Source organism: Mustelus asterias, chromosome 5 (genome assembly GCF_964213995.1).
Source record: "Mustelus asterias chromosome 5, sMusAst1.hap1.1, whole genome shotgun sequence".
In the NCBI taxonomy this organism is placed as follows: Eukaryota; Metazoa; Chordata; class Chondrichthyes; order Carcharhiniformes; family Triakidae; genus Mustelus; species Mustelus asterias.
In genome coordinates, this window is record NC_135805.1 from 111,690,241 (window position 1) to 111,704,523 (window position 14,283).

The 14,283-nt window shown below is 43.9% G+C and overlaps 1 protein-coding gene across 5 annotated transcripts in view; it reads left to right on the forward strand.

Moving 5' to 3' along the window:
* pxdn (peroxidasin) overlaps positions 1-14,283 on the forward strand; it is a 248,988-nt gene that overhangs the window by 182,724 nt on the left and 51,981 nt on the right. For all 5 annotated transcript variants that reach the window (XM_078213208.1, XM_078213210.1, XM_078213209.1 and 2 more), the window contains 5 exons: positions 69-238; positions 4,154-4,271; positions 6,933-7,102; positions 11,579-11,851; positions 13,674-13,790. In XM_078213208.1, coding sequence (XP_078069334.1) covers positions 69-238; positions 4,154-4,271; positions 6,933-7,102; positions 11,579-11,851; positions 13,674-13,790 — 848 coding nt within the window. The remainder of the gene's footprint in view (positions 1-68; positions 239-4,153; positions 4,272-6,932; positions 7,103-11,578; positions 11,852-13,673; positions 13,791-14,283) is intronic.

The window sequence follows — 14,283 nt, forward strand, 5'->3', positions numbered from 1 at the left end:
AATATAGGCAAAGAAATGCATTTAAAAATATCAGCTTGTCTTCACTGGAAGCTACTTCTTTTTAATAGGAGATTGGATTCAAATAGCCTGAATTGTAACTGTGATCTTATGTGGTTGGCTGAGATGCTGCAGCAGTATGCTGAGTCTGGTAACACACAAGCAGCAGCTACCTGTGAGTATCCCAAAAGGCTACAGGGAAGGTCCGTTGCCACAGTTACACCAGAAGAATTTAACTGTGGTGAGTTTCAGCTTGGGCAAGCCCAATATAGATCACATTGCTATCCAGGTGTTAAGTTATTGGTCATTAGTGTAGGATTGATTTCCCTTTTGACGTTTTTGTCTATCTTTTAATACTTGAATATATTGCTGCCAAGCTCACTCCAATAAGGGGCTTCTTGAGAAAAGCTGGTTAAACGTAGAACATAGAACAGTACAGCACAGAACAGGCCCTTCGGCCCACGATGTTGTGCCGAGCTTTATCTGAAACCAAGATCAAGCTATCCCACTCCCTATCATCCTGGTGTGCTCCATGTGCCTATCTAATAACCGCTTAAATGTTCCTAAAGTGTCTGACTCCACTATCACTGCAGGCAGTCCATTCCACACCCTAACCACTCTCTGCGTAAAGAGCCTACCTCTGATATCCTTCCTATATCTCCCACCACGAACCCTATAGTTATGCCCCCTTGTAATAGCTCCATCCACCCGAGGAAATAGTCTTTGAACGTTCACTCTATCTATTCCCTTCATCATTTTATAAACCTCTATTAAGTCTCCCCTCAGTCTCCTCCGCTCCAGAGAGAACAGCCCTAGCTCCCTCAACCTTTCCTCATAAGACCTACCCTCCAAACCAGGCAGCATCCTGGTAAATCTCCTCTGCACTCTTTCCAGCGCTTCCACATCCTTCTTATAGTGAGGTGACCAGAACTGCACACAATATTCCAAATGTGGTCTCACCAAGGTCCTGTACAGTTGCAGCATAATCCCACGGCTCTTAAACTCCAACCCCCTGTTAATAAAAGCTAACACACTATAGGCCTTCTTCACAGCTCTATCCACTTGAGTGGCAACCTTCAGAGATTGGTTGTTTGTCATAATCAGAGTTACATAATGCAGTCACTTAACAGCAACTCTAACTTCACCGGTATTGAAGCTGTCCTGTAAATACTTGTTCAACTTGTATTCATTTGCCATCTTTAGTGTAGGAACTTTTAAAGATGTTACAGATAAGCATGAGGAGAATGGTTATTGAGTCAGGAAGGGCTAGGTTAGGAGGGGTGTCCAAAAGCTTGGTGAAAAAAGATGAGGCGAGATTTTCCTCGAGGTCGGCAAAGGGAAAGCAGCATCGAGTCCACCGACAGCAGTCATGGCTCTTCCCGCCATATCATGCGATGCGTAGTGCAGAAAACTTTCATCCGTGGGTTCCACACCATATTGCTGATGAGGCAGCCTTTGATTTGTCAACCTCGCCATCACCTCGGTGTTGCAATCAGCAGACCATACCAGCCACACACACTGCCAAGAATTGATGAGTGCCAAAAAATCTCTCCTTGAGTCCTTGGTCCAAGGTTTTCTTCATGCAGTGCAGCAGGATATGTCCACCATGGTGTAGACACTTGCTGATATCCATCAATACCAATGCCAGAGAATGATGGGGCTTCTCAAGCTCACTTCAGTTGTCTTTGTGTTCCGAGGAGGAGGTCAGGGGCCGTCAGGCACCCACAAGGAGGAGGATCAGCTGGTGCTCACCCTGGGGCCAGACTTGAGGAACTCAGTTTGAGTAAATTGAGTTACAGCTGAATGGCCCCAGCTGCAATGGAGTAATGATGACTGACATCTTTGCCCTTGTCAACACCCCACCTCCAGGCCCCCCCCTCCACCCCTTCCAGTGGAACCACCAGTCCGTGATGAGTGCCCACCCGTCCACCGCACTCCCTCAGGCTTCCCTTCCTCCGTGAGGCCCCTCTAAGAAGCAGCAGAAGGCAACTTCAGGAACTCTGGCCGGAATTTTACTGTCCCACCCGTCACGGGAATCGGAGTGGGCGAGGGGCGGACCATGGAAAGATCTGTTGACCTTGGGTGGGATTTTATGGTTTCCGAGACTGTAAAATCCTGCCTGCTATCTTTTATGCTTGACAGTCTTCCCTCCCCCAGAGTCTTCCCCAATTCACCCCCCCCCCCCCCCCACCCCCAGCCAGTCCCATCTCTCCCGAGTCTCCCCTGTAAACTGCAGTCACCCACCTCATCTCCACCCAACTAGGACCCCAGTATCCTCTGACTAAGCCCCCGGTAACCTTTCAGTGTCACCCAGTCCTGAGTCAAAGGTTGATCGCTCCCAGTCAGAGACACTACCCCAAGTTAGTTCCCTTAATACATGGAGCCGCTCTGCAATCGCTGCGCTCATCTCTGAGCTCCCATCAGAGGAGTGCTCGCCAGGTGCATGCCTTTTAAAGCCAGTTGTGATTTGCAAACGGGAGGGAGGGGGGATCGCAGCGAGCTTTCACGCTGACGTAAAATGTGACTTTGACTATCTCTCGCTATTTTCCGCTCCTCTGTCCCTCAACCCGTCTGACGCTAACAGGAAAGGAAAATCCCAGCCAAGGGCATTGGGAGGCTTTAAAAAGAAGAGAAATTGAGGGAAGGAATTGCAGTGGGTCAGACCCCAGGGACCTGAAAGTTCAAGCACCAAAATAGTGTGGAGAGAAAGGAGCAGGATCAGAGCAATGGAATGTTAGAGGGTGAATGGCATGTTTTAGTCTGAGCTCCTGACTCATTAAGTATTATGTTTTACGAACTTGCTACAAGTGAGCAGCTGATCGTCCTTGTCTGGATCGCTCAGCGTACAAAAGCTCTGTGAAGTGCCTCAGGATGTTTTTCCTGGAGGAGGAGCACACCTCTGATGGGAGCTCAGAGAAGAGTGCAGCGATTGCAGAGTGGCTCCACATATTAAGGGAATTGACTTGGGGTAGTGGCTCTGACTGGGAGTGATCAGCCTTTGACTCAGGGGAGACTGGGGTGATGCTGAAAAGTCACCGGGGTCCTAGTTGGGGGAGATCAGGTGGGTGACTGCAGTTTATGGGGGAAGACTCGGGAGAGATTGGGGTGGGGGGGGGGGGGGAGAGATTGGGGGTTTGATTTGAGGGAGATGGGGAGTTGACTGTCCAGCGTGAAAGGCAGTGGGTGGGAATTTACAGTTTCGCTCGTCCAGAAATCGTAAAATCCTGTGCGAGGTCAACAGACCTTTCCATGGACCGCCCCTCACCCGCTCCAATTCCCGTGATGGGCGGGACAGTAAAATTCCAGCCAGTGTTCCTGAAGTTTCTCTATGTAAAAAGTCCATTTTACATGCAACTTATTGTTGTTGGATTTCTCCTGGATTCAGCTTCGTTTCTCTGCGGTGAAGTATTGATCTTTGGGTTGCCCTGCAATAAGGCGAACAAGATTTCAAATCAGTGGTACTGAGAATCATGGACACAGACCATATTCCACTGTTCTATTGACATAACACATTTGCTCTCCCATATGCTGCACCATCTCCCTATATTTCAATTGCTGTACCAAAGGCCCAGAGACTGGTTGAGAGATTTCAGTGTTATCCTTAACATCAAATGGAATGTTGCCAGCCTTTTCTTAGAACCTCAAGCTGCTTTGATTTTAGCTCCTGCCATTTTCATAGAAAATCATAGAAACCCTACAGTGCAGAAGGAGGCCATTCGGCCCATCGAGTCTGCACCGACCACAATCCCACCCAGGCCCTACCCCCATATATTTACCCGTTAATCCCTCTAACCTACGCATCTCAGGACTCTAAGGGACAATTTTTAACCTGGCCAATCAACCTAACCCGCACATCTTTTGTTTTAGTTAAGATTGGGAAACATTGATGGAACTGAAACCCTTGAACCTTTTAACAGTGCTGGGATTTTACAGTGGTCCGCGAATACACTCTCTGGCTTTAAATTTATAAGATCTGATTTTTGTTTTGTTGTTGGCTTTTTTTCATTTGGTGAACAGTTTTTTGCCGATAGTTTAATATTGGATGATAGCTTAGATCAGAAGTAAACTACTTTAAAATAAATGTGAATGTGCAAAATGCTCTTTTTCCCTTGTTGACATTGGAATCTATTTTAAAATTAGTTCTCAATTTGTATAGAGAAACCACGAATTACAACACAGCCACAGGATGCAGATGTAACATCTGGGAACACCGTGTACTTTACCTGCAGAGCTGAGGGTAATCCAAAACCTGAAATAATATGGCTGCGCAACAAGTAAGTAGATGCACAACATTTTTTGTTGACATGGTTATTAAAATGAAAGTCTGAAATGATGGTGTACAAGCAGCTCAGTCATAAACCCAGTCGTGCGCACTGTGATTAGAGCTAAAGTTCCCAAGCTTGGCTTGGCTCAACTCTCTAATGTTCCCACCGTTACTTTATGAAGCCTGGCAGAATAGCAATAGCTGATCTACTTTGTTGGGTGTCATTGATAATTCAGTGACAACGGCTACCACTTACGATGGGGAAAATTACTTGAAATATGGTGCTTTTTTATAATGTTACAACGACTAAGTATTCTTCTTGCCCCATGTGGTGGAGGATGAAAATAGGTTATTTTCATGCAAGGCACAAAAGGCAGTTAGTAAGTAAGTCTTGATGATGCATTTCATTTGATTGGCATTGCAGTTCAAACCCATGTCCATGCACCGGAAAGTTAATCTATGCTCAAATTCAGCATTGGGCTGAGATTAAAATGAGGGACCAGGGAATGAATGGTACAAATGGAATTCAGCTACCGGGGGGAATTTTACCATTTTGAGCCTAAGTGCCAAATCCGGGCGTCAAATAGATCCGCGCCTGGAATCCTCTTTGCAGCGCGCCCATACGCGTTTTGCCGGCTCCGGCCCGATCCATGATGTGGGCGGGGCTTAGAGCTGGCGGACCGATTGGAGCTCTGAACTGCGCATGCACAGTTCGAAAAAAATCTGACAGAGCGCGCCCGGGCCCGAAAGAAAGAAAAAGCAGAAAGCGGAGAGAGCGGCTCTCTGACGGTCACCCTCTGGTCGGGGGGGAGAAGAGGAGGGGGGGCGGAACCCAGATCATCCTCTGGTCCGGCGGGGGGGGGGGGGGCGTGTGTGACGTATCATCCTCTGGTCAGGGGGGGGTTCTGCTGCCAGTCTGTGGCTGATCCCTCCTGCCGGAGTGGACTTGTGGCCATGCCATCCCACAAAACCTTCAGGATGAAGCAGAACCGGCCGATTTCACAGTGGATCCGCATGAAAACCGGCTACAAGATCAGTACAAGTCCAAGAGGAGACACTGGAGAAGGACCAAGCTGGGCCTGTAAAGGGATACACCATCACTGGTACACTACCAGCCACAGATTACTCTTCCCTGCAGGGGCAAGAGAGCAAGAGAGATGGCTGTGGCTGGTAGTGTACCGCGATTTGGTAAAATCAGGCCCACCATCTTGGCCAAAGTTTAGAATTTTGTCTTTTTGTTGTGTCAAATATGATATACCTCTGCTCAAATAAACCAGACGTGCTGCAGTTATTAATGGGAACACTTGTGTCCAGTCCTCTTTCGGACAGAAGAATTGATCTCAAACAAATGAGTGCCAACTTTGCTCAGTTGATGCCACTCTTAGAGAGTGAAATCTGTGGGTTTAGCTCTACAGATTTCAGCGCATAACCTACAGTTCCGTGCAGCACTGAGGGACTTCTACATTGCAAGAGGCAACAATCTTTCAAATCCAATGTTAATCAAGGCACCATCTGTAGCAGATCCCTTGACACTTTTCAAGGTGCAAGTTCCCCATGTATTTTGGCCAACTCTTTTCAATGAACAAAAATGAATTCCAACCTTTTCCAATGTTTTCTAACATCGACTTCCTCATCTCTCTGTAACCATTTGCTTTGGTTCTCCTGTCATGAATCCAGTGCAGGTAAACAGATTGGTAACCCCAGGAGCATTTTAATGGAACTCAACATATTTGCAAAACAAGGTAGTCCTGTGAGAAATTGAGGTTATTTGATAACTGACACACAAGGCTAGGCCTCAGTGCTCATGTCAAGATGCAAATACCAGAGTCTGTGATGTATTTGGAAGAATAAATGGTCATTTAAATAACTCAACTGGATTATGGAAAAGTCATCGAACTTTATTTCACCCTAGGTGCAGATATCCTGTGTACTCCATCCAGTGGCAAATACAAACGCTGAGACTTGGTTCCTCTCTTTACACATGGAACTTCCTGGCACAAATAGGAAATCACAAACAAATGAAATGCAGTATAATTTTGTGTTTGTATATGTGGCAGTTATTCAGCCAAATGTGTTTTAATTATTTCAATCCCACTGATCTGTTTGATCCATTGCTTACATATTTGAAGTCATTTTGGACTGCACCAATCTTTAACCTGATGTTTTAAATGTGAATCACCATCCCTCAAATTTTACCCAGAAAGGAAATGTCACTAATTAAAATGAATGGAAAGTAATTGAATAAATTGCTTCCCTTTGAGAGTTACTGTTTAAACATTATTGCTGGCAATTCCTGAGCTTGTTAATTGTGGATAACTCAATTAACTTCTGTAATGATGGTTATCAGCCAGTGCGCTTGTATAGATATAGTCACAAAGGAGGTTTTGAATCAATACCATGTGTAATAAAAACAAAATGTGCTGGAAAAGCTCAGTAAATTTGACAGCATCTGTGGAGAGAGAGAAGTAGAGTTAACGTTTGAATCTTCAGAGATGCAGGTACCATGTGTACTCTATGCAGTGGCAAATAATAACAGAGGTCGAGTTCTCGCCTCTTTCACATCTTTTGTGTTTTTTTTCACCAAAATAATTAAAATCCTTTAAATTCGACTGTTAAAAGTTTTATTTAAATTTACAATCACTAGGTGATGGATGCTTTTGCCCCCTTACAGCAATGCGTTAGATATGAAATACAACCCGCGCTTAAACCTGCTGGATGATGGCACTTTGATGATTCAGAATACTCAAGAGGATGATCAAGGTGTCTACCAATGCATGGCCAAAAATGTAGCAGGGGAGGTGAAAACTCCTGAAGTTATTCTTCGGTACTTTGAGATACCAGGTGAACCTTCTTGTTTTAAATCTTGCCATTGGATGATGTGTGTGTATTAGGATGGTGGGAATGGCATTGGTGTGGGTAAGGGAGAAAAAAGTACTTGTTTTTTTTCACTATTGTCTCTTTGCTCTTTACTCGATTACTATCTGTTCACCCACCCAAAAGGGCCTTGATATGAGCCCCCAGCCTTCAAATACACAGGCAGGCCGAGCCGTAGACCATAATGTACCTTGACAAAAACCACAGCTTGTATATGACAACAAAATTTCTCCTGTGAAATCCCCAAACTACATAGTCATGCAGTTACAAAGCTTTGTGGCACAGATGTTTATTCAATTCCAGGGAACAGTTCAGCCTTGATTGATTGTTGAAAATTTTTTTTGCAGCAGATGCAACTTTTCAACAAGCAGCTGCGTCTAAAATTTGGCATGAGTGGGCTATGTTGGAAATCATTTAAAGCTTTTTCCCTCCCACAAAGAATTTTATATGTAATCATGCATGAGTGACCTCTGCACTTATCCCCAATCAGTTGTATCTTGATGGAATCTGAAAAGTAAGTCACACAAAGGTGTAGCAGGAGACTGAGTGCAGCAAGACCTGGATGATTAATTCTTAAGATTTTACAAAGTGAAGGAGTCTTAAGGGCTGATCTCTTTCTAAAATCTAGTCAAGTTTGCATTTAGCATTTAACTTAACTTACAGCAAGTTGTAGTTTCATAGTCCTAATGGTAAGCCAAGTCACTATTTAATTAGATAGAACTGGTTCCCTACCCAGCAATTTCTGACTCAACTCACTGGAATTTGAGCTGGTGTACATACAGGAGGCTTGGTAGATGCACAAAGCAAGTCACACAAAGATGCATCTCGAGACTGAGTGCAGTGAGACTGAGTGCTTAACTATAGGAATTCAGCGCAGTGAGAGAAAAGGTGCTTTTATTGTGCTTTACAAAAAGGAATGATCCAATAGTGGGAGCTGCAGGCAGCAAGACTTGAGACCTGAAGCCTGGAGGCATTAACTAGATAAGCAGGTAGGTGAATTTGAAGTGTTTTCTCTCTCGACTGGCGCAATAGTTTGAACTGGTACTGGGTAGATAGGTAGAGTTCCTGCCATTGATAAATGAAGTGCCTGCTTCAAAACCTATTTATCTTCTGTGGAAAATCAGATCTCCTGAACTGTGCTGTACGTGATAGTTGACAATTCTCCTTTGTCTAAAATGCTTTAACCAGCATAACATTTCTTAATCATGAAAACTTTCCTTTGGGGTTTCTGTTAGAAATCAACTGACCCTCAATACAAGTATCGTTGAGACTGTAGGTCTTTGTGGGTATAGTGGAACCACCATTCATAAAGCCAGAGTAAGACGATAGGTCTGCTTTTCCTTGCATTGGATACTGAATTTGTGGGAGTTTCTGAGCAAAGAGTTCATAACAGTTGCATTAAAAAATCAGACAGCTTCACCTATACACCTAATTCTAAAATCTACACGTCCTTCAACACTCTACACTGGGAGCAACATTGAAGTTTTGGGGCTTTAAGTTTCCATTCAGTAGACTGTACAGAATTATTTGATATATGATGAAATTCTGTTTTGGAAGCTCAAAGATTCACAGTACATGATCGTGTGGTGTGCAAGTTTTCAGAATTAGTTATAGATGTCAGGATCCCTGTGGGGACAGCTAGCTTATTATAAAGAAAGGTGTCCCCACCCTGAGACTTGTCCATCCATAGCTTCATCAGTTTACTCAGTAAGGCTTCCCTGGTGATTATAACTTCACCAAGTTCCTCTCCCCCTTTCACCTAATGATTTACAGCTATGACTGGAATGTCTTTTGTAAAATAGAGGCAAAATATTTGTATACTTATGTCATTTCCTTATAAGAACATAAGAACTAGGAGCAGGAGTAGGCCATCTGGCCCCTCAAGCCTGCTCCGCCATTCAATAAGATCATAGAATCCCTACAGTACAGAAAGAGGCCATTTGGCCCATCGAATCTGCACCGACCACAATCTCACCCTACCCCCATATCCCTACATATTTACCCACTAATCCCTTTAACCTACGCATCTCAGGACACTAAGGGGCAATTTTAGCATGGCCAATCCCTATCCTTGCCTTAAAAACATTCAATGAGGTAGCTTTAACTGCTTCACTGGGCAGGGAATTCCACAGATTCACAACCCTTTGCGTGAAGAAGTTCCTCCTCAATTCAGTCCTAAATCTGCTTCCCCTTATTTTGAGGCTATGCCCCCTAGTTCTAGTTTCACCCGCCAGTGGAAACAACTTCCCTGCTTCTAATCTATTCCCTTCATAATCCTATATGTTTCTATAAGATCTCCTCGCATTCTTCTGAATTCCAATGAGTATAGCCCCAGTCTACTCAGTCTCTCCTCATAAGCCAACCCCCTCAACTCCGGAATCAACCTAGTGAATTTCCTCTGCACCCCCTCCAGTGCCGGTATATCCTTTCTCAAGTAAGGAGACCAAAACTGTACACAGTACTCCAGGTGTGGCCCCACTAGCACCTTATACAGCTACAACATAACCTCGCTGTTTTTAAACTCCATCCCTCTAGCAATGAGGGACAAAATTCCATTTGCCTTCTTAACTACCTGCTGCATCTGCAAACTAACTCCTTGTGATTCCTGCACAAGGACACCCAGGTCCCTCTGCACAGCAGCATGCTGCAATTTTTTACCATTTAAATAATAGTCCATTTTGCTGTTATTCCTACCAAAATGGATGACCTCACATTTACCAACATTGTACTCCAGCTGCCAGACCCTTGCCCACTCACTTAGACTATCTATTCTCCCGTTGCAGACTTTCAGCATCCTCTGCACACTTTGCTCTGCCACCCATCTTAGTGTCATCTGCGAATTCTGACACACTACACTTGGTCCCCAACTCCAAATCATCCATGTAAATCGTAAACAATTGTGGTCCCAACACTGATCCCTGAGGCACACCACGAGTCACTGATCGCCAACCAGAAAAACACCCATTTACCCCCACTCTTTGCTTTCTGTTAGTTAACCAATCCTCTATCCATGCTAATACATTACCCGTAACACCGTGCACCTTTATCTTATGTAGCAGTCTTTGGTGCGACACCTTGTCAAATGCCTTCTGGAAATCCAGATACACCACACCCACAGGTTCCCCATTGTCCACTGCACATGTAATGTTCTCAAAGAATTCTACCAAATTAGTCAAACATGACCTTCCCTTCATGAACCCATGCTGCATTTTACCAATGGGACTATTTATATCCATTTGTCTCGCTATTTCTTCCTTGATGACAGATTCAAGCATTTTCCCTACTACACAAGTTAAGCTAACCGGCCTATAGTTATCTATCTATTAGCTCCCCATTCTCTCACTCTAGAAAGCCAACACTCACTTTGCTTGCTCCTTTTCTTTTTAAATGCCTGTAGAAACTCTTGCTATCTGTTTGTACATTCCTAGCCATCTTCCTCTCATACTCTAATTTCCTTCTCCTAATTAACTTCTTAGTCATTCTCTACCATTCTTTATATTCTGAGCAATCACTTGCCCTGCTACTCACCTTTGTGCAATTAAATGCTTTTTCCTTAAATTTGATGCTTTCCTTAACTTCTTTGGTTAACTATGGTAGGAATATGCATACTGAGTATTCTGAAATATCCCCTTAAATGTCTGCCACTGCTCATCTATTCATCTCCCCTTGAGCTTCGTACTCCAGTTCATATCAGCTAGCTCAGCTTTCATGCCACACAGTTGCCCTTATTTAAATTTAAAATGCTAGTCTTTGACTCACTATTCTCCTTTTCAATGATGTGGAGATGCCGGCATTGGACTGGGGTGGGCACAGTAAGAAGTCCCACAACACCAGGTTAAAGTCCAACAGGTTTGATTTGATTTATTATTGTCACATGTGTTAACATACAGTGAAAAGTATTGTTTCTTGCGCGCTATACAGACAAAACATACCATTCATAGAGAAGGAAACCGAGAGAATGCAAAATGTAGTGTTACAGTCATAGCTAGGGTGTAGAGAAAAATCAACTTAATGCAAGGTAAGTCCATTCAAAAGTCTGACAGCAGCAGGGAAGAAGCTGTTCTTGAGTCGGTTGGTACGTGACCTCAGATTTTTGTATCTTAATCCCGAAGGAAGAAGGTGGAAGAGAGAATGTCCGGGATGCGTGGGATCCCTAATTATGCTGGCTGCTTTGCTGAGGCATCAGGAAGTGTAGACAGAGTCAATGGATGGGAGGCTGGTTTGCGTGATAGATTGGGCTACATTCACGATGTTTTGTAGTTTCTTGCAGTCTTGGGCAGAGCAGGAGCCATACTAAGCTGTGATACAACCAGAAAGTTTATTTGGAATCACAAGCTTTCTAAGTTCAGGGTGTACATATTGATTCGATTGTACAAAATATTAACTTAGTATGAAGTCCGTTTTAAATGAATTTGATGTTTTTTTTTCTTCTTTCTTAAATAGCTCTGCCTGCTTTTGTAATTCAACCACAAAACACAGAAGTATTGGTCGGTGAAAGTGTTACTTTGGAATGTAGTGCAACAGGAAACCCTCAGCCACGGATCACCTGGACGAGAAGTGATGGGTCTCCCTTACCCCTGGATCCTCGCTATACCATAACTTCCTCAGGAGGACTCTATATACAGAACGTGGTACAAGCAGATGGTGGGCAATATACCTGTCATGCAAACAACAATCAGGACTCCATTCAAGCAAATGCATTCATCATAATTAAAGGTATGTGATAGAAGTGCCGTTCTACCATTTAGAGAGCAGATATTTATCAATTTAGGACGTGTTTAGATCCATCTGAGCCGTGATACTTTATATCTCTTTCAATGTATGTAGTTACAGAGGGCGAGAGGTTCCTGCAAATTGGCAAAGGTCAATGGTGGACAGGAAAAGCAGCGTTGAAGCTTACCGCAATGGCGGCTTTCGCCGCTGCATGGTGCAGTACTTTGGATGGGAGGTTGGAAATAAAACCTTCAAGGATCGGGTCCCATAATGTATCGCTGGTGGGGCGGCATCTGATTTGCCCGCCCCACTTGCAACTTAGACAGCAAAGGATCGGGACGCCATTTTTAAAAGCTGCTCCAATGCAGAGCGAGCGAAGCATTTCATCCCGGGCGCTTCCCCCAGATATGACCCCCTCCCTCCTGAGCATCTCAGTTACCTGAGATCTGCTTGCCAGGTGCAAGCCGTGGGTGACGTTGTGATTTCTGTAGTCATGGCACCATGGATGGATTTTGTGACGGGCGGGGGAAGGGGAGGTGGGGGAGAATGTTTCTGATGTAGGGGCCTGATAATGATATGGTAATTTATTATAATGAATAATAAACAACCTGTCACTGATGAGGAGCAGGGATAATCACGTCACTCATTTACGCCAATGTTAAACATGACCTTCCAGTTCTCCTGATATATGCTGCTCCCATTGCTGAACCCACTTTACGTGAACAGGAGCAGAAAATCCCAGTCATCGTTTTCATAGAACCAGAACAACCCATTCTGCTCAATAGGCAACACAGGTGTTCTAGCCTTCTTCATCTAACCTCACCAACATATTCTTCTATCCCTTTCTCATATGTTTATCTAGTTTCTCTTTAAAGGCGCCTATGCTATTCACCCCAACTGGTCCTTGTAACGAAGTATCCCATTCTAACCACACTCTGTGCAAAGATGTGTCTCCTGAATTCTCTGTGTTGGATTTATGGATATCACATATTTATCCCTTCAAGTTCTTATCTCATCAACAAATGGAAACATGTCCTCTATGTCTACTCGATTGAAATATTCTATTATCTTAAAGATTTCTATCAGACCACTCCTCAGTCAAAAGCCCCAAAAGCTTGTTCAATTTTTCCTATAGGGTATAACCTCTTAGTCCTGGCATAGTTCTAATAAATCCATTTTGCACCTTCTCCATAGCATCTCCAGTGCAGTTGGTGGCATAGTGGTTAGCACTGCTGCCTCACAGCTCCAGGGACCCACGTTTGATTCCAGTCTTGGGTCACTGTCTTGTCTGTGTGGAGTTTACACGTTCTCCCCGTGTCTGCATCTCCAGGTGCTCCGGTTTCCTCCCACAGTCCAAAGATATGCAGGTTAGGTGGATTGGTCATGCTAAATTGCCCCTTGGTGTCCCAAGATGTGTAGGTTAGGGGCATTAGTGGGGTAAATGCGTGTGGTTACAGGGATAGGGCGGCGGGTGGGTGGACTGGGTAGGATTATCTGTCTGAGTCGGTGCAGACTCGATGGACTCAATGACCTCCTTCTGCACTGTCGGGATTCTATGATCTATATCCTTAGTAATAATATGGAGCCCAGAATTGTTCATAGTGCTCCAAGTCTGGCTCATCCAAGGTTTTGTATGCACCACACAACTTTCTTGGTTTTCAATTCCATCCTTCTCGGAATGCATTGTTTGCCTGGGTTTTTTAAAATTCCTTTCTAACATTTAAATTATTTCATTTCATTCTATGTATGTATGTATTATTCTAGTCTAGTATGTATGTATTAAAGTTGTGTTCTTTTTAATCTGCCACTTTCTTTTTATCTATAGCTCCACCGCAATTTACCGTCCTGCCACAAGATCAAACTGTTGTCGAGGGCCAGGCTGTGGATTTCCATTGTGAGGCCGAGGGAAATCCTGCTCCAGCTATAGCATGGACTAAAGGAGGTAGTAGGATGCACCGAGATAACTTGCAGTCTAAAGTCAAGCTTGAGTTTGGGCTAAGCAACTCTGTCCGAACAAAAACAAATTCAATTCATCATTGTGTCTGATGTCAGCTGTTGGATTGTGGGCAGATCTCATTTGCTTGCTTGCTCTGTAGAATAAAGCCTGTGCCCAATGTACTGAGTTGTGTTTATCATAGCTAAACAGAAAATCTTGAATTTGATTTTGCTGACTGAGGGATTTAGTATTCTGTTCATGTAAGCTAATGAGTGTTTAATATGACTGGGGCTTTGAGAACTAATTGTTATCTTTTGATTCTGTCTTTATTGTTTGGCTAAATTGCTTTGCTTTTGTCCTGGATGGTGCGTTGAAATAATTTGCTGCTTTTTTTTCCCCCAGTTTGCAATGTCAATTGCAAATTGTGAAGTGCTAGTTTGAAATTTTTGTGCAGAGTTTACTTTCACTTCATCCAGCAGACAAAGATCAGAAGGGAATA